The sequence below is a fragment of the Phallusia mammillata genome, chromosome 1 (assembly GCF_965637545.1).
Source record: "Phallusia mammillata chromosome 1, kaPhaMamm4.hap1.1, whole genome shotgun sequence".
NCBI classification, from domain to species: domain Eukaryota; kingdom Metazoa; phylum Chordata; class Ascidiacea; order Phlebobranchia; family Ascidiidae; genus Phallusia; species Phallusia mammillata.
Window position 1 is genome coordinate 4,261,727 of NC_137252.1, and position 23,506 is coordinate 4,285,232.

Below are 23,506 nucleotides of genomic sequence, written 5' to 3' on the forward strand. Positions count from 1 at the left end.
TGAAAGCAAAAAATCGCGTTATTCGTCTCCAATGAACCGTGAGCAGACACGATACAGTCCACCACCATGGGAATGAGGTCTTTGCTGCCTCTTAGTGGATGTTTTATTTTTTATTTCTAGCCCTGGCTTTTATTCGTTTTAATTTGTAGCAAAAATTCCCCCATTTTATGTGACAAAAAAGTAACACACTGCTCAAGGGTTGTATTAAATCTACATGACATTGTGTATCAGCAGACTAATTTTAACTTTTTCTGCTATCTTGTTTTGTCGTTTTCTGGATGTAACGATAAAAATGTTTGCGTGAATAAAAACGATCGAAATGTTGACATCGAAACCAAAATGGACAAAGTTTCAAAGAGCGCAACTAGTAAGTGCAGCTTTTCCTAGTTTACAAAGCTTGCCCGTTGCGGAGATTGTTTTAGTAATATTGTGTCGTTATCATCTCCTTCGCACAGCAAAATAAACTCAGCTCCACTAAAAAAACGCTTTAAAAGAAACTGATATGGTTTCAAAATAAAAAAGAAGAATTTAGTTTCGAGTACATGTAGAGAGTTTGTTTAAAAATCTATTTTTAGTAATTCGTGAAGTTGAAGTGATGTTTTTTCTATTTTTAAATGCGAAAATCGAAACGGCGAACTTGCGTCCGATGAGACATACATCGTCATCCAAGAGAAGTAGATGCTCGAGAAAATATTTACATTTGAGATTTGAGTTCGGTTCAGCGGTTCTATGAACTTATTTAGTTTATGCACAGCATAGGCTGGTTTTTCTGTTTATAGATGCGATTTTTCTCGATAACTCGGCCCGTTGGTGATGGATATATTAACTTCTTTTATGTAAATTAGGTTAGAGACGACGGTACGACCTATTTAAATTGCAATTTGCATTATTTAGTGAAATTTTCGAAGACATAAGAACGTTTTAAGACATACTGATCTATTTTAATTTCACTTACTAACAATAAGCTGATGGATGAACTGCAGTATATTATCAGACAGTTAAAAATGCCTGCTTTGTTTTTTTCCAAGAATGAAATTAAACCACTAAGTTTTAAATACAATAATTAGTTTAATATTAATATTGTGTTGTTGTTAATCCTGATCAATATTTTGATTTTCTATGTCTTCGTTTTTAAGACTTTAACTTTTTTTTTTCTGTTTGAAATATAATGTTTTGGAATTATATGACAATTGAGCGAATCAAAAAAACTGATCAAAATACTCTTAAAAATAAGTTAAATATAAAATAACATATCATTTGACCTTATTCCTTAAATTTCACTTAGAAAAAACTAACTGGTTCAAGACCAATTTTTGACATTTTAGATACGGTGGGTTTTGTGAAAAGAGCTGCTTTTATTGTGCCATGTATATTTTGGTATTTCACTCATTTCAAAATAATTTTTTATTACCAGGGTGTTTTTTAGGCTTGTAACACTAATCTATTACCATATATTTACATTTTCAAACTGAGAAACAAAACTTTTTGTGTGGCTCAATCGTTTCTGGTAGAGGGCAAGAGGAACTAGTAAACATTTTGTTTCTGGAAATACAAACAAACCGACGTCGACAGCCATGGATAATGACGATGATGTCAGAGATGAACTTGCTAACATGCAACTGAGAGCGAACCAAATCACAGATGATGTAAGTATATGTTATGTATTGTTAAATCTTTGGTTTGTAAGCCTCCAGTTAATAGGAAATCAACAATACAGTTATATTTGTATAAGACATAGATAAATAGCAGGGACCAGCCCCAAAGCATCGATGCTATTTTGGTGAGATGCTTTAGGCCTGGTATAATATTATTTCTATATTTGTATAATACGCATTATTTTTTTTTTTAAACACTGATTATATTTACATTTGAGACTGTTTATCTAAACTTTGAACCATTTCTGTACCTAAGGTTTTTGACACCCATTGTTTTTATAGTACTTTTGGATAAACGTTTTTGTAATATTATTTGTACCATAAGTATTCTAGCCAGACAATCTTTTGTGCAAAAAAGTATTTTTTTTAAATCAAGGTAAAACTAGCCTAGTTTTTGGATATTGATGTTATCCATTTTCATTTCAGTCTCTTGAAAGCACTCGGCGAATGGTGGCACTCACAGAGGAAGTAAGTATTGATTTTGTTCTAATCTATAAACTGCCGTGACTAATAGACATTCACTGATATTGCTTGGTAGCAGCCATTGTTCCTCTGTTTAAAATTTCCTTCTTAGAAATCAGCTGTCGGTAATATAAATCTGTTTTTTTCTTTCGCTATGCATTTCCCGTTGTTTGGTAAAAAGTGTTTATTCTATCAAGCCAAAAAACACATTAATTATATACTTGTTACATCTAGGGTCTTTGTTCCACCACATTTTCGATTTGAGTCATAAATAAATAATTTATATTTCTGATCAACAGCTGTTATTTCCTTGGAAACAATCTATTCTGTACTTAACATGTCCTCTTATCCCCAGCCCACAAAAACCCAAGAGAATATTTTGTATTGATTTTGCTTTAAGAGCTCTTTTGTTCATTTATAGACTCAAGATGCTGGTATTCGAACTCTTGTTATGCTGGATGAACAAGGAGGTCAGTTGATTCACTCAAATGTTTTTTCCACATACTCTTCACGCTTGCATTTGTCATTTTGTGAATACAAAAAAACGACATAAACTATTTGTTTGTTAGCAAACCTTTCAAATCTTTATGACATATTTTATATATATGCGAGATTTTACACAGAAATTATATATATGTATCTTAAATGTACAATTAAATTTGATTCATTTTAATGGTTTTGTAGAACAATCTTAGATTTTTCTTTCGCTCTCTTGCTGATTTTTTGTTTAACTTCAACATTTAAAGATGGAAATTCTTGTATATTGCCTATGTGTATAGAGAGAGTAATTTTCACTTTTACCCGGATACATTAGTTCACAAATTCTTAGTCAAATGAGTATATCCTTGTTAGTCGTACATACAGTACCTATAAAGTCTTCCGGGAAACTTGTTTCAACCCTTACGTCTGTTTTATTACTTCCTTATGCTGAACATTATGTGTAACCATCCAAAGGAAGGTACTAAAACCACTTAACCACAGGATTGGAGATATATGCCTGAAAGTCCTTATTTTTCCTCGTGTGTCAAAAGCACCGTGTAATAGAGGCAACAATAAATAATTTAAACACCTTTATTTCTTAGGGTTTAAGTCACTGTTGCTCATGTTGTGGCAAAATAGATTGAAGTAAATTTCAAGCCTGTCTGGACATTTTTTTTTCATGTGCTCTGTGTGTTATTGACACAAAAGTGCTTGGAAATTGTTCGTAACATAAAAACACAAACAGTTTAATTGGATTGAATGTTTTTGTTGTGTTATTGGGTTTGTTTGAGACAAATGTTACAACATGTGTCATGTACTGCACAAGGTTGATTCATTACTGTTTTTTATTCCACTAATGTGTTTGACACAAATGGAACAGACCTGCACATAAATCATCACGTTTTTACATTTTCCAACATCAACCATGGTGTGAACTTTAATATTTATGGGATAGAAAAATATGGGATAGAAATGTCGTATGGGATTGAAATGCCTAGTTTTTGTGCATAAAATTTTCTGTAAATTTACATTATTCTCTTTGCCATAAAACTGCTTTTACTTCTCATTTACTTTGTATGTAAACATTTTACTTTATATGTGTAAGAACTTGACCTTCAGTGTGGTTTTTACTAGTGATGCACCGAACCCGCCTAAAAAAGTTCGGGCCGAAACCGAATATTTGGCCACGAGGCCGAATAATTTCGGCCGAATCAGGCCGAACCTAAAATCCCCGTTTATTATGGATGTTTTCAACTGAACCTTGGGTCGTAGATGCGAGTGAAGTGAATTATTCCAAGTCAAAGCCACTTTCACAATGCGAAAGTTTGACTAAACTTGTAATATTTTGTAGACAATGTGGCTCGTATTTTATAAACACAACAATTAGGTAATTTATTACGTTTCGAATAGGCGAAAATGACAGTTTAGGCATTAACTCCACGCAATCAAAAAAGTTCGGTTTCGGCCGAATTTCCAAAAAAAGTTCGGGCCGAAACATCGAAAAACAGCGTATTCGGCCGAAATGTTTCGGCCAACCGAAACTTCGGTGCATCACTAGTTTTTACCTTCAAAACCAGACTGTTACAAAAGTTTTGTAATTTTTTTATTCAGAACAACTGGACAGAGTTGAAGAAGGAATGGATCAAATTAACAAAGACATGAAACAAGCTGAAAAGAATTTGGAGGGATTAGAAAAATGTTGTGGGCTGTGTGTCTGTCCATGGAACAAGTAAGAAAAACAATCTCTTCACAATTAAAAAAATAATATATAAATGTCTATGTCACTTCTAAAATTTGATTTTATGTGTTTAGTCCAGTTTACACCTTTTTTATATTTATGTTTCAAGTTTTGGATTCTTAATTTTAGAGTGTCATAGGCTTTTGTTGCATAATGTTGAGTGACCTTAGACAAGAACATAAGACTCATTTTATATTTAATGACACTTCTTCGTTTAGAGCCAAAAACTTTGAGAAAGGTGACGAATACAAGAAAACGTGGCAGTCGAATGAAGATGGAAAAGTTGTCAGCAATCAACCGCAACGAGTACAAGACCCAAGAGAACAAGCTCAAGTTGGCGGCACTTACGTACAAAGGTAATAATATATATTAACAAGGCTTGCAAAAAAATTGTAAAATTGGACAACCCAAAAAAGTTATTTTCTCAAAGCTAAATGTTGCTAGGTAGAAAAATTACATGCTACAAACTATGTAATTTACAAAAAGTTTTACACAACTAAAAATATGCTCAATTTTGTTTTTGTGTGATAAAAAAACACTTTTGATGACAACAACGGTGAACATTTCAAAGTGTGCAATATGGTGTAACTTGCATACAAGAACCCTTGCATTTTCGTTACATATAAAGTTTCTTTTTGTGTCTGTTGATAGTGATACACATGCTTTTTTGGGACATGTTGTCAGAATTAGGCTATGTTTTTACTGTGTTATCATAAAAAAACCCTTTTGATGGGTAGAGATTTGCGTGCTTTTGTGCAACTGTGTACACAATAGTGTACACAATAGCTATGCTCTATTTGTTCTTGGCGAATAATGGTTGTGATTGGAATGACACACCCTTAAAAGAATTAAATGGATTAAAGCAATATGTAGTTTCATTAACTTGTGCAATGTTACGGTGTTCAAAAATTGTTTACTGGCAAATACTTTAAATTTACCACACAATGCATAAATATATCTAATGCAAACATAAATAGAATCATTTTTTGGTCATTAATCGTATGTACTATTTGTTTGCCCTGTCTTTTGTTTTTTACTTTCTAAAATGTACATATGCAATATATATATGTTGACAGGTTTTTTTTAAGGTTTGGTTTGGGTGACCGCTAAGTAGTTTTAAGAGACCGCAAGTGTTTCATTTAAATACCAAAAAATAGCCATATTTGCTTAAACGAATTATTTATTAGGCTACTGGCAAATTTTGGGAAACCGCTGGAGAAATTTGGGACACCTTAAAAAAAACTGTAATGTTGATATAATACAATTGCACCATAGCCAAGCAGTCAAACTTTGCGTTACTGCATTATACATGCACGTGGGAAGAGTGATGATGTCATTCCTAACATATTATTTGCTCCATCTTTTATTATTACTTGCTAAAATTTTACATAAAATATGCAATATATGTTGGTGTAATGCAATTGCACCATAACCAAGCAGTTTAACTTTGCGTTACTGCATTAGACATGCAAGTGGGAAGAATGATGTCATTTCTAACATATCATATTGCACTGTGTGTTTATGACAGAATCACAAATGACGCTCGAGAGGACGAAATGGAAGAAAACCTCAACCAAGTTGCTGGTGTTATTGGAAACTTAAAACACATGGCTATTGATATGGGAAATGAAATTGGCGCTCAAAATCAACAAATCGACAGAATAAACACTAAGGTACTAATCTTGCTATTTCCAATTTTCCATACAGTATCAAAGTTTACGGTACATGTTTACTCAATTTTTATACAGCTATCAATCAAACTTTTACGGTCATCAAAAGTGGTCTTTTATAGGTCATTACTAATCAAGTAGAAAGTTGTCAAATTTTAATGTACTATTTGTAGTCTGTTTTTAGCCAAACAAAATTGGTCAAATTGACTCATTTTGCCAATTTTTCTGTTTATAGTACTGTCTTATTATCTGCCAAGAACTTAAATTTCAGATTTTATTTTTTGTGTTACTGTTCTGCTACCATTCACCTTTTTGTTTTTCCCCTTTCAGGCTGAATCAAATAACATGAGGATCAGCCAGGCAAATGAGCGTGCCACCAAAATTCTCAAGAACTAAGGCAAAACTTATTGATTTGCTAAAATGTTCTATTCATATACTTGATTGTATGACAACCACAACTCCAGTATGCAAAGGAATAACAGACAGTGTTAATTTCACACTTTGGAAAAATAGTTCATTCTTTATTCTGCTTCAATTTCTGGACTATTTTGTTGGTAACGTGCAATTTGTTATGTATATAATATACATATATTCGATAGATGTAGTTTATGTTGTTTGCGAAAGAACTACTCAATTTTCCAAGTATTGATCATCATGTGTTTTTACAATTTTTAGGCTGTGATAAGTGCTTTTTATCTGAATAGAAATGCCAACAAAAAAGTCAATTCAAAATATTTCATGATCAATTTTGTAGGTAGAAAATTTAGAGAAAGTCTTCAAATTTATTGTTTATTAAAAGTAAGAAAACTAAGGCAAAGCAATGAACTAAAATAGTAATAATGTACCCGAAGTTTTTTGATTTGTTTTTGCTGTACATAACGCTAATAAATTTTGTTTAGTGATAAGTGAAAATTGTATTTTTCATCCTAACGATTTTACTTGTTAACGTTTGCGCAGTTTTTATTGTGAGCCCTATTTATTTTGGTGTTAATACATACAATTAAACAACAAAAGTTACTAGAACTGTTCGTTAGATGTGTAGTGGTAGCGGGTAGTGCAACAAATTCTTTTAAATTTTGCACCTTTTGTCCAGTACAGGCAGTGTTTAGTTGCAAAAACTAACCTAGATATTGTTTTACTAATAAATATGCATTTAGCAGAGGTAGATTATAAATTGTACATTAAAAACTTGTTGTCAATGATATACCAAACTATCATTTCATCGACTAGAATTTGTTTTGCATTTGACAAATTGATTGATTAATAACATTCCTCAATAACAATTTACATTTTTTCCATTAAATTCGACCTTATTTACTGGGTATTGCAATATTTATGGTCATTAGAAGAATTGGTTTATGTCTTGAAGAGTGTGGCTGTCATTGTGATGTAATGTTTTATTTTGCAATAAACTTATCGATCGTTCATTTCTCGTGTATTTTCAGCCAACTGCCGTCACAGCTTGTGTCATTCCAGAATGTCACGTTTGTTTTCGTTAATGACGTCACACTTTCCATTGTTCAATAAATTGAATGTGTTATGATTCATGAAAATGTTAATTTGTTTTGTCCACCGAGGTGACCTTTGCCAGTACCAGAAATTGGAAACCATAATTTGATTTGGGAAATGTGTTTTTCATCAGATACTTCCGATATTGCGGTTTTGAAGGGCACGTTAGGGTTGAATAGCTCTTCATATAAAATTGGTTTTCAATCAAAACTTTTGACAAGTTTCGCTACACATGACTGACCAAAGCTGGTTTCTTAACTGACACAACATTATGTAACAAGTAATTATGCCCTTTAGGCTTCAGGAAGAGGGGCCCATATTGTTTTTGTCCGCATTTTTTTCTGACTTACGCTTGTTTGTTCCACGCGTTTGGTCAAGAAAAAATGCCTCAAACTTATTTAAGTTTACACACATGTTAGTTGGTTATGCAAAGTTTGATTCTTGATGACCCAACGATTCACTAACAGGCCCCAAGACGTAAAAATTTAAACGACTGTATTACTAAAGTACATGATCCAGGAGGTTCATACTTTGTTGCTTGGTGCATTGTAAAGTATTTTAAATCATTAAATTGAGTTTTAAAGTGGGAAGTATTACCGTTTTTGAGGGCCGCTGTCGATTTCACTCGATTGCATTATGTTACAGTTTTACGATGCTTTGACAAGTAGATCAATACATCGATTTCCAAATATATCCTTACTGCAAGACCTCTACAATCTTGCTTACAGTCAGCTATTTAAACTTTATCTGATCGCGGTTTCACCCACTTTAATGGATCACTTTTATGGCCGTCTTGTGCCTGCAAAACTGCCCCGAGATGCTCTGGATAATGAATTATTTAAACTCTAAAACTTGCGCATTTGACAAACTGAAGGACAGGCACTGATTTTGCCCGTTATATCAATTATTTAAAGCCAGCGTCGTTTAACAAGAGTCAAAACCACGAAGGACTTTTCGATTTTACTGCTTATAATAAGTACGTCGTTTAAAATCACAAGGGTATTTTGGAAGGGTGATAATCTTTTGAACAGTATCACATGCTTTTGACAGCTATAGGGACAAGATTTAATGAAGAGAACAAACTAAATTCCAAGTAGGCCTATATTTTATCAGCTAAAGGTTGGCTGTATCGAACACATGTATGAATTTAATGTAGCAATGATTTCAGAAAATGCTCTGGTTTCGCCAGCATACACAAATTTGTAATAATTGTGAATACACCAACAAATCAGCTGCCCAACTGAATGATCCAAATAAGTATTTTTAGAAAGTGTCAAATAGGACTTTTTAGCCAGGCAAGTAGCAAATATTTTGTGAAAGGTTTTTGGCATTGAATAAAATTTGCTAATGTCTGTATGTTAAATCTGATTTTTTTTATGCGTCGTCAACAAAACCATGTCTACATAGTGACATCTTGTGGCGAAATTAATTTGTACGAATTAGGCTATAGAACAGGGGTCACCAAACTACGGCCCGCCAGGTCATTTCATCCGGCCCGCGACCACATTTTTTGGTTTGTCAAATCGTTTTGATAACTTTGTAACATAAAAAAATTATTCTACTCCTCACGAAAGTTGTTGCGATATGTAGAATTTATATTACCTAGTTTCATAGAATTACAACGCCCAGGATTGATTCAAAGCCTGTTTATTACGTGCGGTAATAAAACTACGTTGAAATTCGTTTCTGTGCAACGTGCCGGTTGAAAAAAAGTTTCAAAAGTGAGACATATTCAAAAACATTTCATGTTTAGCTGCAGACAGTGCACACTGTTTCGACCTATAAGGTCTCATCAGCCAGCAGCTGGTGACGAGAGATCGGCCGCATTGGCTAGTGTAGCCATCCAACGGCACTCCAGTTTGTTGGGAGCAACAGGGTACAACCCCATGCATCACCTAGTCTGTGCGATGCCACAACTGGGCATACAGCACAGATGAAACTTATCATTTATTGGCTCTATGCTTTTACATTTCATGTTTAATGCTTTGAATTTTTAAAGTTTTTGTTGCGTTCAGGGGGTAAAACTAACCACTCGCAGTAGGAAAAGAGGATACGAGTTCGACAGGTTCATAAATCTTTCAAATAGTTTATAGGTTGTTACTGTAGGAAGCTGCAACAGTACTTGCGCGTGCAAGGTTGCTTTTATCGATATGCTACAATCTGAAATGTCATCCATAAAGGTCCTAGATCTTCATGTATTTTTGACGTTTGTGTGGTTAAAGGTTTTGTGCAAAAATGAAATCGATTTAAGCCGATTTGATTAAAAAGATCTTTCTTGAATTTTTTGCGAAAAGAGATGTCGCACGTGATTCGTCAATCAAAATTCTTGGCAACGTGCGCCGTGTCAGATAACCTTAGTTCAGACCCAATCGCATATGCAGTGTTGAGGTTATTGTTGATGAGAAACAATACAGGACTATATTACGGAACTATATTGTATGAGATTACAGCTTGGTAGATAAAAACTGTAATGAGCCGGATGTCCACATGCAGATTTAAGTTTATAAAAAACGTTAAGTCGTGCGAATGACTTAGGCCCCATCCACACTGTTTATTCTTTGTTTATTAATGTTTTTTTTGTCGTGCGTCGCTCGCAGCCGAATTGAAAATCCATTGTTCGGGCAGCGCGTGCAGGCAAAAGTGAACGAATTTGCTATGCAGGGGTTGAGCCACATGGTGTTTATTTAATAAATTATTTCGTTCAACTGGTGTAATTCTAAACAAAATACTAGTTGTTGTTTTCAAGAACTTGTATTTTTGCTGACGTTTCGTCCACCAGAACGGTAGGACTTCTTCAGAGCAATGAACGAATAATACAGCGGGCACAGAGACGAAAATGTATGGAAACAGCGGGATACGATGCACAATAATTACATTAGGACAAAGGCTTTCCGTGAAGAGTTGCGTGTGCTACAAAACCACAGGGCGTAACTAATGTCCGATTTTTGATGGGGAAGTCGGCCGCAAAACGTCGCGGAAAACTGGGCTCAGGCTTTTGCCATCGTTACGGTTTAAAACATTTGAACTAGAATTAATGAGGCAACTTTCAAAAACCAAACGTTTAGACCAATTCGGTTCTTGTTTCAAAATTTGGGCACCGTTCCAATTAATGCGGTGGTCGCATTCCAAAATGTGTTCGCATAAGGCAGACTTGCTAACATCCATGTTTTTGACAGCCGCTTTATGTTCTTTGAGGCGTGAATTTAGATTTCGCTTAGTTTGGCCAATGTATACCATATTACAATCACGACAAAGGACCTGGTAAACAATTCCTGTACGATGTTGTGGTATAGTGGCATCTTTGGGTTTTGGTAGCAATTGTCCAATTGTTTTAAGAGGTTTCATCGCCACTTTTACCCCAGCGTCGTTCAGGATTCGTTTTAGGCGTTCAGTTACACCCTGGACGTATGGTAAGCAAGTGAACGATTTGAACTGTCTGTTTTGTGCGGTGGTTGTGTTACGTGTCAAGTTGTGTAAGTTTCGCGGGAAGCCGTTATTCCCTAACACGCGTGCAATGTTCTTGCATTCGTGTTTGCGAATAGCCGTATCCCTGATGTGTGTCTTGACTCTGTTGTAAAGTGTTTTGGCGACCGTAAGCTTTTGGTGCCGAGGATGGTGCGATGTGTAATTTAGGTATCGATCAGTGTTCGTGGGTTTCTTGTAAATGTTTGTGGTGAGCTTTTGGTCTGGCTGCCTGGTGACAGCCACATCCAAAAACGCAATGGTATCGTGTTGTTCGGTTTCCATGGTGAAAGCTGTTGTTGGTGATATGGTGTTCAGGTGTGCGTGAAATGTGTTTACCATGTTACTGTCGATAATGACGTATGTGTCATCCACGTACCTAAGCCACAGACGTGGCGGTGTGTGGAAAGTTGTTTATGTTTTGCCACAATTGAATGTTAAAGTCCAATTCGAACCCAGGACGCTTCCGGGTCGAATCCCTTTCAGTTTTTCTGTGTCTTAATATGATATTGCTGTCAAAGAACTACTGGGCCAGGGCCAGGTTTCTGTGAAACAGTCTACATTTTTTCAAGGGATTCGAACCTGCCGCTAGACGACGCTAGTGCACAAAATCAAATCATATTGTCTTGAACGTAGGTGATATATCCAAGGCACCGAACTCCTGTTATGACGTAACAACACGCTGTTCACTTGGTCTATCCAGGACTCGATCAAATCTTGTAAAATGTGGCTGATATGACCAAGTGATAGCTTTCGATTTACTGAGTCTTGTGATTTTTGTGTGTGTGTTCATCAAACATTGTTCCAAGGGGCTTTGGATAAATGCATTACTCGGTATTATTGAAGACCCAGAAATTGATTAACCAATATGTTCGATCCAACCCGAATTAAACAGTTTTAAGCCAATACAATAACGTTTTTAGCCTATAGACTACGTTGGAGAAACCAACTATTAATAACCAGTTGGTAATATCGACTAAGCGCTCGTTTACCGGGTTTGATATTTAACAAAGTTTCTCATATACTGGTGGAAAGTTACACAATTCGTTTTCGAGCGAAGAACTTTTTATATTTTTATAGTTCATAAAGTTTCACCGGCTCGATGTGAATCATCACAGCAATAAAGCGAACATGACAAGAGTTTGGTAAAATAAGTTAGCTAAACTTCAGACTTTCATTCGAACTTCTGGTTTTAATTTAAGGTTTTGTGTACAGTTATAATCAATAGGTAACGAGTTACGCAACACTTAGTGCAGCTGGATTAGGCCGAGTGCGAGAAACTGACAACAAGAATAAGACGTTTTTCATCCAGCCTTGCTTCCGTGCTTGTATATAGCTACTGACTGGTGTCAGTTTGGTCAGTTGAAAACAAATGGCGCGATGCAAGGTGATATCAACGTGAATAGTTTAGGACGCATTGTGAATCTGGTAGCGTACGTCTAATACGAACAGGGTTTGTTTAAGGTTTGGTTTGGGTGACCGCTAAGTAGTTTTGAGAGACAGCAAGTGTTTCATTTAAATACCAAAAAATAGCCATATTTGCTTTTTGGGAAACCGCTGGAGAAAAACGGTCCCCAAAACACCTTAAACGAATACGGTCATTTGGTTTCAAGTAATTTTGTAGAATTCAAGTAATTTACAGCTGAATGACTATGTGTTTTGTATGTTTGTGTTATTAACAAATTTTAATTACGTCTATTTTGAGTACAGTTTTAAACATTTTGGTTTTGTACAAAATCTGGTGGTTCTGTGTTGCAAAATCGTAAGTATTCTGCAGAAAGCAATAAGTTGGGAAAAGGGCTTCTTTGTTTCTCTACTTGTGGTTTTGGCCGTCGTCTGCTTCAAACCAAGTTTGCAAGGTAAACTTAGACATAATGTTTCTTCTATACCTTATGTAAACCTAACATACAGAACCAGTTTATTTTTATGACAACATAAGTAGTGTCTTGTGGTGAGTGCAAAGTTGTAAATCGAGCCGTTGTTTCGCGTTTCATTTTGAATAAAACAGATTTGATTCTATCATTTCTGTCGGGACTGACTTTTCATTATCATTTCTGTCGTACCTTTTTTTAATTTCAAAGTTTACAACATGTGAATTTACCTTTTTAGGAGTGTGCCAAATTTGTTGATGTGTCATATTGGAATTAATTAATAGATGAAAAGTTTGTGTCTCGGAATTTGGCGTTTGCCAACCCTCTATTGAGGTTACGGACGTATCAAGCGTTTAATTGAATTGCATTTAAAGATTACAATTAGTGTAAGAGATCTTCAACCTTTGTTAACGCATTGTTTTCGAAAATATAATTAAGTTATAATAGTCCCAGAAAATTGGTGCAAAACCAAACATCTAATAGGTTTCTTGGTATAGCGGCTTTTTGATTGTTTGTTGGTAGTGAAGTGCGCTACTTATCTCCTAAATTATCTCCAGTTAGCTCCCTTTGACCTACTACTGTTTTATTTTTTAGCTAAATAAATCGACATTGTGTTTTTGGTGGACAGTACTACCACAATAACAACTTCTCAGTTTGCAACATACAAGAATGCTTTTGTAACAATGGCTGATGCCCTTGCACTGGGTTTTGCCAAAAACTTTTTGCAAGTCGCTATTCTTCAGTACGGAACCAACAATTCAAGAAGGTAAATGTATTTTGTGAACCAAAAGCGTTGTTCGACCATCGAAAAGTCCTAAGTAGAACGATGCGATTGAAACAATAGAAAATGTTTAAAGGGGGCAATTTTAAGAGCTTTTATTTGAAGATTGTAGATTTTTGTACGTTGTTGTCCACGTATAAAAGATGAAAAATGACTAGTTTCACTATCCAGGAATTCCATTTTCGATGCTTGTTACATTCCAAATTATTTAAAAGCATTTTTACATGTTTATTGAAGAAAACAGGCATTTTAAGTCGGAAAAAAACGCTTATGCTCTAACGATGTTGTACATAAGGTACCTAATGTTTGTTTGCTTCATTTGCTCATGAACGTTTTAGTCTCGTTTTTATGGATTGCATTAAAACATGCCGGTAATTTTGGATGTTGACAAGATTTCCAAGTAAATAAATAAGTTGGTGGCTGTTAAAGCTGATAATAGTTACTTTCGAAAAGTTACTTTATTTATTCTCAAACGTATGTAGTTATAACCAATAAGTTTCGAAGTGCCAAACGGTTTTGTAATAACATGGAAAAAATACACCGACTCAATGTAATGTTTTTGACATGAAACACTCTTTATATTTGTTTTTGACAGGCTTGAATACACCGACAACAAGTCTTATCACAACCCTACCACTCTTGGTGATTGCACTACAGTCCATTGTATTAAAGATGCTGTAAACAATGGTATGGTTCAGCCTTTTGGGACAAACGCTTTTACCGCAACCGCTATCGAGAGAGCTGTCAAAGTAAGGCGTTGTTTTAACAGGAATAAACGGCAAAAGCTCTTAACTTTAAAACTCTGTATAGATCGACTTCAACAACTCAGTTACCGCCGCAACTTCCAACAAATTTCTGATTCTTACAACATACCGGAGAGCAGACCCTTTTCAGTTGCCTACCATGTTAGCATTTAGTGTGATGTTTAATTTTTATTTGTTCTTAAAAGTATTTTTTTAGTTTTATTTGTATCCATATTGTTGCTACGACACCCCGACACCCACAACATTTATTGAAATTATTTAAATATTATTAAGTTCATAATTTTTGTGAGTTAAAGTTCATTGCAGTTGCCTTTTTTTTTAAGCATTGGTTTATATTCTGTGATTTGGCGCGAATGTTTTGTTTCAGGAGTATGGTTCCTACTTGAAGGAATTCGTCTCTTCATGGCAACTTCGTTTCCAGTCAAATTCCGAACCCAAAATCCGTCAAACCGTTTAAAAATCTTCATGGTCATTGGTTGGATTGTTCCAGTTATTGTAGTGGGATTATCCTTTTCTGTGGGGTTTTATCTCGACATCTACATGAAGCCCCAACCATTGTACGAACAATGTAACGAATTTATACAGGTTCCAAAGTATGACAGATGCTGGTTGGCTCCCGGTACTCCGATCTTCTACTCCACGGTCGTCGCTCCTCTTGCTCTCGTCCTCTTAACCAACTTCATGATCATCCTGAAGACGACACATGTGATGCTGCACTCGAAGAAGATGCGGAACAGAGGAGAAGATCCAGGGACAGGAGATGCGTTGAGAGCAGGGAAGTCTTTCATCTTACTCTTCTTTATGCTCGGCGGTACTTGGGTTTTGGCTTTCTTCACAGGTAATATTTGTGCGTTTTTTTGAACATTTATCTTTTCATCAGTTGCATCAATGTAAAGGATTTCAAGGTTATGATTTCACAAACTCATTACATTTGCAGGAATCGGGAACGAGATTTCGAACGAGGTGTTCATGTACATCCACAGCTTGGTGAACGGATCGCAGGGAATCGTCGTCTTCCTGTTGTATTGCGTCATGGATGGCGACATCAGACAGGAAATGCTGACGTGCAAGCGTGAAGCTGATGTTGGGTCGAAGCAGCAGAGAAACGTGGTAAAACCAAAAAGAGGTGAAAGTTCAAATGCAGAAGTGGTTGAAAGTTCAAAAGCGGAAGGAGGTGAAAGTTCAAACAATTAGTTTTTGTGCGGTTGTGCAAAGTCAGCTGAAAACATTTTTTACGACTGTTGTTCTAATTTAAGACGTAGCTGTAAATATCAAGTCGGATTTTGCCATTGTTATGCGTCGTGCTATATTGGTGTACGGCAAAGTCGAAAAAAAAACGGAAAAACTGATATTGCTGATTTGTTGTCAGTCGCTTTTATAACTCAAAACTAAATTTTCATCAGCGTTTTATTGCTGTGTTTGTGTCAGTTTTGTTCGTGTTATTAAAAAGTGGTGCAGTGGTGGCGCCTATACTTTAACATAATTTTAAGTTTGCGTAAAATGAATAAATTAAAAAAACATTTACCAGAATAGCTCCATAAACTTGATATTATGCCTTGCCACGAATTTTGTACCACTTGGGATTTCGACTGTAGACATTCGCGAGCATTCTTATTTTTGCATTGCAATGCTTGTATCTTTCATTTTATTCCATTTCAACGCTTGTACCTTGCACTTTTGAACGCGTTTTCGTCTTATTTTAAACACTGACAATGCCACGCGTTCCAAATGCCTACATATGCACTTCCTACCATTTCGGCTTCTCTGGGTAGCATTTTCGGTTAAGATCCCAAAACTTATCAGGAAAACACAGTACACATTAAACCATTGCTCCTCCGCCGATGTAGTGTTTTTGCGTCACGTTGTCATCACATCACATGCCTTTTTGACCGGTTGTACTGAGAACGACTGCACTGATACCATGTTATTAGCGCGTGATAATAAATGTTGTGGAAATGTGTGTTAACCTACTGCCTAATTTTTTGAAATGAGTATTTCTTTAGACAACTAATCGTTTTGAACTAATCCAATCAAAACGGCGCTTCTTAACATTTTCAAAAAAACTTAAAACATCTCTATTCTAATTATCCAAAGATAAACTAGAAAAACATCACTAAAATGCGGGTTGTGTGAAACCACTTGGCTAAAATAAAAACCACACATGCTAACACGTTTATAAAGATTGTCGTTCAGTTTTAAACCGTTTTATTTTAAAGTCAGTCTCTACTATACCAATAAGCTTAAATCAACTCCACGTGTAACAGCAGGTTTAGTGCATTTCCTGCCGTTTATGAAAGAGGTTCTTAACTTTCTGGAAGTTTTATGCGTTTTGTAACACTAGGTGAAATTAATCTTACATGCTGTTTAAAAAAAAAAACTGTAGTAAATTAACTTTTAACGATTAATTCAAGACTGGATTCGACCCGCGGGACCTAATTTGGTTACTTCTGACTTACACAACTTCCCGTTTGAAACAACAAATTTCCCACCGGTTGTGAAACACTGTTTAAGATAAAGTAAACTAGAATTTATATTTGCGACTGAAGCTGCATTTGTAATATTATTTAAAAACCTAATCAACTTCCTTGATGCGTAATTCAATTTGTGTACAGCCATAAACGTTTTTTACGGATGTTAAGTTTTGTCCATGCTGCAGGCCCGGTTTAGAGGGCAATTGAATATGATACTGAATACTTCTACAACTTAGGTGAAATATATATATATATTATAAAGTAATAGAGGATGACTTTAAGCTTGTCAAATTTGACAGCACTCTGTTGTTATTCGTAGTGCTGTCTTCATATCTCAAACAAGTCTCTGTTGACTCGTGATTGCATAACATGCTAAAAACAGTTTACTTATTTCATACGTCCAATTCCTGGTTCTGGCGACTGTATGACGTCGCCAGTGATGATGTCAATTGCTGTGCAACAATGACGTTAATGGGTGTATTTTTTCTTATGTGCTTGCAAGGTGGTTGATAGAATTCTAACAGAGGGTAATCTAATTTACCAAAACATATTTTAATAAATTTTGAGGCTATTTTGGCTTTGTTTTCCCGTCCACACACGCCAAACTTTTCGATGTTTAGTTTGATCGACAGAAAATACGATTCTTTTTATTTTAACCATGTTAAACTGCTGTAGTAAATTTAATGCTAGTTTTAATTTGACGCCTGACTTTGTCGCGCGAAAAACTGCTTTACTCTTTTATCGAGTTTATTTTTTTGAGTTCTTTATGAAACTTTTAATAATGCCCCATTTTCTAAGTACAAGTAGACATTGCTAAAATGTCAACTGGTTGTTTTGTTCAAAAATACCAAGCAACGGTTTCAAACAAAATAAAGTTTAGCAAAAAAGAAAAGTCAAGTGAAACACACACGCACATCATATCAAAAATATCTGACAAAATTCTTTGCAAGTTGCATTCCAAAATACATGTATTCATGATATGCTTACAGAAAAGGCACAATTTATTCAACGATTTCAATCCCTCAGCTTCCTTCTCTAGTTGCGTTGTATCTAACGATGAATATCGTCAAAGGGATTTACAGAGTTCGGCAAAGTTAAGTCTTTCGTGTTCACCTAAGTTTCTTTGCCTTGCTCATACAAACATTTTTCATTAAAGTATTTACGCATCATCAAAGTTAAACAGGTAGTTCAGGCAAACATTTTATCAACCATATTAAAGACTAAAAGCGAAAACGACAAAAAAATGAAAGTGTTCATTCAAATTTCTTGCAAATAACGTTCAAAACTTGCATCATTCAATGCATTTAATCATGTAAACAGAAGTCCACGACATAAGTCTAATCAACTATTTCTGTCACTCTGTCTACTTCATAAGCATTAGGGTTGTATCTAACTGTAAAAAAAACTGAACAGGGTTGACAGAAGTGGGAAGAGTAAATACTTTCGTATCCACCCAAGCTCCCTTTGCCTTGCTTAAACATTTACCAATCGTTTTGGAGTAAAGCAAGGGATTGAGGGCGCTGTTGATTGGAAGCAACAGACAAGCACTCAACACGTAAGCATCTGGTGGCATCTTGATTCCTCCAATACTCAAATATCCCATGACACAAATTGGAATCCAGCAACAGAAGTCAGTCAAAACTAATCTCGAGATTTTCTGCATCTTGGAGCTTGGATCATTGCTTCTAGACTCTTTCATACGGCTGCTCTGGTTGTAAATAAGAACATATGCAATCACCATGTAGATAAAAAAGAGGAAGTTGATTGTGATGAGGAATGTTGAATATTCCCAAGCAAATTCACTAGTCGTGGCAAACAAACGTGGCATACAAACGCTTGTTTCTCCATAGTATCCAAACGCCCCTTTAATGGAATTTCGTGGAGAAGCTCTTGCAATAATTTGTTTCACATCAATTAACATCAAAGGTTTTTAAAACATTAGAATGTTTACCTTGTTTTTCATTTTGTTTTTACGGGGCTCGAACCCAGGGCGCTACCGGGGACGAATCCCGTTTAGGTTTTTTATGTCTGTATGTGGGTCAGGCGCACCGGATTATTTGGCGAAGTTCCTGATCATTTACTTTTGATACGTTTCAGATTTTCAGATTTCAAGTGTGCACTGTCTGTAGCTTAAATTCAATTTAAATTGTAGTTGTGATCTTAAAATGTATGTTTAATAAATTCACAGAATATGTTTGATGTAACAATTCATTCAGGTCTTCGTTTCTGCATATGAGTCTAACCTCTAAGGCTTTAAATTATTGGGCCAAGTTTCTATCCCAACCGCCCACATTTTTCACGGGGTTCAAACCCAGGACAGTCCAGGAGACGATTCCCGATCATTTTTTTTTCTGTCTGTATATGGGTCAGGCACAATTCGGCTAAGTTTCTGCCCAACCGTCCCCATTATTCCAACATACTACACAATGACAGGCCAACGCCACAGACCTGTCTTTGTTTTTAAATTTCTCTGCCGCTAGAGAACGCTAATGGACAAAAATACTTCATATTGTCTTGAATGAAGGTGAATCATCCAAGACACCGAAATCCTATAATATTATCATATATGACGTAACAGCACGCTGAGATTTGCACTTGGTTTATCCGGGGATCGATCAAGTTATGATAATACAGACTAAACCATGGGTGGGGAACCTACGGCCTAAAGGTCGCATGCGGCCTTTTAGGGCGCTAAGTGCGGCCTTCGATGTTAGAATACAGTTTAGGATGTTGATAATACACACTGCACCAGGCGCTAAAAACTAAACAGAAACGTATTTTTTTACTTTTATTCCAAATTACTATTTGATTGGTTCAAGGGCAGCGGTTTTAAAACTAGAGCCAAATGTTTGCGCACTGGTACACAAAGCGATATCCGTGGAACTGTCAAGTGACCAAGGTTCAACAATCTTATTTGTGTTGCAAAAGAACAATTGTCTGCGCATAATCGAAAGTCTTAAACTCGTCTGTGTCACAAGCTGCTCTTAGATTGATATTGATAAACAAGCGAGTTTCTACGTTAATAAAATCCTCAATGTTGTAGTGAGGGTGGAAATGTAGTGACGAATTTTATTTAGCTTGGACCGTCAAAAGCACATTAACTATTCTGTAAGTCAAAAAGTTTGAATGCCACCGTCCTTGGCCTGAGAAATAGTCTGTGCGGCCTGAACGAGTGCCGATAAACCGTTTGGTGGCCGTCACAAACAAAAAGGTTCCCCACCCATGGACTAAACGCTCGTTTACCGGGTTTGATAACTAAAAGTTTCTCATATACAGGTGGAAAATTACGCAAATCGTTTTCAAGCAAAACACTTTTTATAGTTTAGAAAGTTTCGCCCACCGGCTCGATGTGCATCATCACAGCAAAAAAGCGAATATGCCAAGAGGTTGGTAAAATAAGTTAGTCGAACTTCTTTGTGAGTTGAAATGATCCAAAGTTGTGTGTACATTTATAATCTTTCCGGTTTCAACTGATGTATTAATGACCTCTGTATTTTTTAAAATGTTGATGTCTAGCACACTCAATGCGCTTGACGTATATCTACGCCAAAAGACGTTTTGCGCTGAGTGCGGATTGATGCTAATTTGAGTCAAAAGTCTCACCGACAGTGTGTCAAACCTTGGAAGCTCCGATCGGTTTAATTGACATGATGATATGCAAAATGATTTTTCATATCGCTTTTTACCTCAGTTTACCTTTTAAAGAAAACAGGGTGCATGAGTCCGTCATAACATCTTTAGGGTTCACCAACCCAGAAAAAGGTTGAAGAACACTGCTATCGGTAACGATTTACGCAACACGTACTGCAGGTAGATTCCACTTAGTGTAGAGAACTGATAAAAAGAATCAGCGTTTTTCATCCAGCTTTGCTTCCGTGCTAGTATATAGCAACTGACTGGTGTCGGTGTGGTCAGTTGAAAGCAGAAAGACGCGATGCAAGGTGATATCGAGGTGAATACTTTAAGACCCATATTGTGGATCTGGTAGTGCAAGTCTATTACATATACGGTCATTGGTTTGAAATGATTTTGTAAAATTCATACTAGTTTATATCTGAATGACTATGGTTTTTGTATGTTTGTGTCATAAGCCTTACCAAATTATAATTACGTCTAATTGGGTGCAGTTTTAAACATTTTGGTTTTGTACAAAATATGGTGGTTCTGTGTCGGAAAATTGTAAGCATTCTGCAAGGTTGAGAAAATGGGCTTCTTTGTTTCTCTACTTGTGGTTTTGGCGGTCGTCTGCTTCAAACCAAGTTTGCAAGGTAAAATTAAACGTAATATCACTTCTATGTAACATAGCACACACAACTATTTCTTTTAATCACTACATACATTATACGTTGTTTCTGGTCTACAGTTTAAAGCCGGGCAGGGCTTTTTGGGCACATTCGATAAAGATTGAACACACCGAGTTTGTTTGGGGGTTAACTGATCACACTCGGTACAATTTCTGTCCTAATTTTTTCACTTTCGGCCCAGTTCACAACTTTGTGTGGGTTTCCTTTACAATAAATGTGATGCCAAATTTGGTAACTTCGAATATGGCATATTTGAATGTAAGGAAAAGGAGAGAAAGTTTCGCTTGGAGATTAAACGCTTTGTAGATAATTGAAAATTAACGTTAATAGTATATTTTTTTTTACAATACAATATAAGATTTTTGACCTTATTAACTCATTTACCATTGTTTTCGAAGATAAAATTGTATCAGTCCCAGAAAACTGCTGCAAAATCAGACTATGGATAGGTTTCTTGTTATAGCGGGCTTGTAAAAATTATGTTGCTACAGGAGTGCTAACATGTTGTAAAAAATATTAACCAAATAAAGTAAATCATTTTTTAATGAAAAACTATACATTTTATTTTACAGTCCAAGAAATCGACATTGTGTTTTTGATTGACTATATACCTAATACACCTTATCAGCAGGTGTTAATGTGGTATGACGCTTTAAGGACAATGGCTGATGCTCTTGCCCCGGGTTTTGTCAAACATATTTTGCAAGTCGCTATTCTTCAGTACGGATACAACAATTTTAGTAGGTAAATGTAATTTGTGAACAAAAACGTTGTTCTATCAGCAAAAAGTTCCAGATTATTTGTTGGATTTGTTTTGCATTTTTTTGAGAGATTTAAATTGTGAGAAAACAACCCCTTTAAGTTAAAACAATACGCTCATATCATAAATGATGTTGTAGATGAGGGACCTTTTGGTTGTTCGCTGTCATTGCTCATAAACATTTAGTCTCGTGCTTTTGCCTAAAGGCAGTCAGTAATTTTTAAAAATCGTTGGCAAGAAGGTTCTGTGTAAATTTGGTTAAACTTACCAAATATGATTAGTGCTGTTGACTTTTAAAGTTGTTAATGGTTGAATCTTCATAATGATTTACCATTTCTTAAATATAAGTACGTTGCACCAAAAATAGCATGCTGAAACAGATATGTTATACCTCGGAAGGATAAATACAACGACGTAATGTAATGCTGATAGTATAAACACACTTTATATTTTGACAGCCCTGACTACAGCAACAACAGATTTTATCAATATCGAACCACTCTTGGAGTTTGCACCACTGTCCCATGTATCAAAGATGCTGTAAACAAAATTAAGCATTCGTATAATTCGAAACACGTTTTTACCGCAACCGCCATCGAGAGAGCTGTCAAAGTAAGGTGTTGTGTTAACAGAAAATAAAAGCAAAAGCTTAAAACTAAAAACTCCTTATAGATCGACTTCAACAACTCAGTCAACGCCGCAACTTCCAAAAAATTTCTGATCATTACGACGGTCCGTTGGGCAGCAGACGCTTCTCGTTTGACTACCAGGTTAGCGTTCAGTGTGACAATCAATCTTATTTTTAGTTTTTAAATGTCTTTTTTCGCTTTATTCGTATCCTTTCCTATGCTATGGCACCCACACAGATGCGTTTCAACCTTCTTCTAGAAATTGCCCAGATTATTATTTCAAGTGTAAGCTCAGTTTCATTGCAACAGCCATTTTGTCTTTTTGACAAGACGATGTTACAGATAGATTTTTGACGTTTTGATTTTTGACAGATATGTTAAAACTAATTTCCAAAACAAAGATTTCAGATTGTCTTCTTAAACGGGACAATGCAGAAAATTTTGGTTAGTTTTTGTTTTGCAACCTCTTACCAGCAACAGTTAAAACGAGTTAAAGCTACATGGCATCTATTGTTTGTTACAGTTACGAGTTAACGAGCAGCAGCAACATTACAGTGTACGCCATTGGAATCGGGCCAAACGTTTATCAAAGTGAACTTCAAATCATTGCAAACAACGGAACTGGCAACGACAGAGTTACACTGTTGAACAATTTTACCACCCTTAGTGACACCCTGGTTAACATTGTATCTGCCATTATAGCAAATGAATCTATACCAGAAGGTAACTTCTTGTTGTTATTAGTCGGTGTACGACGTGTTTCTCAAATATGTTGAATCTTGCGCCCGTTTGCCTTTGCGTAAATGCTTATATATAAGCTAGCTATAACCGGTATAAGATCAATAGTAATCTTTATTTGTTACAACCCACATTAAATTATTTAGTTCTTAACATCAAGACCCCAGTAAAAGAATTTAGAAACAACCAAGGTAGTGGGGAACCCGATTAAA

The 23,506-nt window shown here is 35.7% G+C and overlaps 2 protein-coding genes and 1 pseudogene across 2 annotated transcripts; 2 read left to right on the forward strand and 1 right to left on the reverse strand.

Moving 5' to 3' along the window:
- The first annotated feature begins 1,385 nt into the window (after positions 1-1,385).
- LOC145209435 (synaptosomal-associated protein 25-like) lies at positions 1,386-7,548 on the forward strand. The gene is made up of 7 exons (XM_080079717.1): positions 1,386-1,646; positions 2,082-2,123; positions 2,539-2,587; positions 4,209-4,326; positions 4,554-4,691; positions 5,864-6,008; positions 6,336-7,548. The coding sequence occupies exons 1-7, from the start codon at positions 1,575-1,577 to the stop codon at positions 6,399-6,401; spliced, it is 630 nt and encodes a 209-aa protein (XP_079935843.1). The 5' UTR covers positions 1,386-1,574; the 3' UTR covers positions 6,402-7,548.
- Positions 7,549-10,445: 2,897 nt separating this feature from the next.
- Positions 10,446-11,259, reverse strand: LOC145209434 (uncharacterized; annotated as a pseudogene).
- A 2,271-nt stretch (positions 11,260-13,530) lies between these two features.
- Positions 13,531-23,505, forward strand: LOC145216788 (uncharacterized). The gene is made up of 5 exons (XM_080084529.1): positions 13,531-13,613; positions 14,224-14,377; positions 22,600-22,697; positions 23,080-23,279; positions 23,441-23,505. The coding sequence occupies exons 1-5, from the start codon at positions 13,531-13,533 to the stop codon at positions 23,503-23,505; spliced, it is 600 nt and encodes a 199-aa protein (XP_079940655.1).
- The last annotated feature ends 1 nt before the right edge of the window (position 23,506 follows it).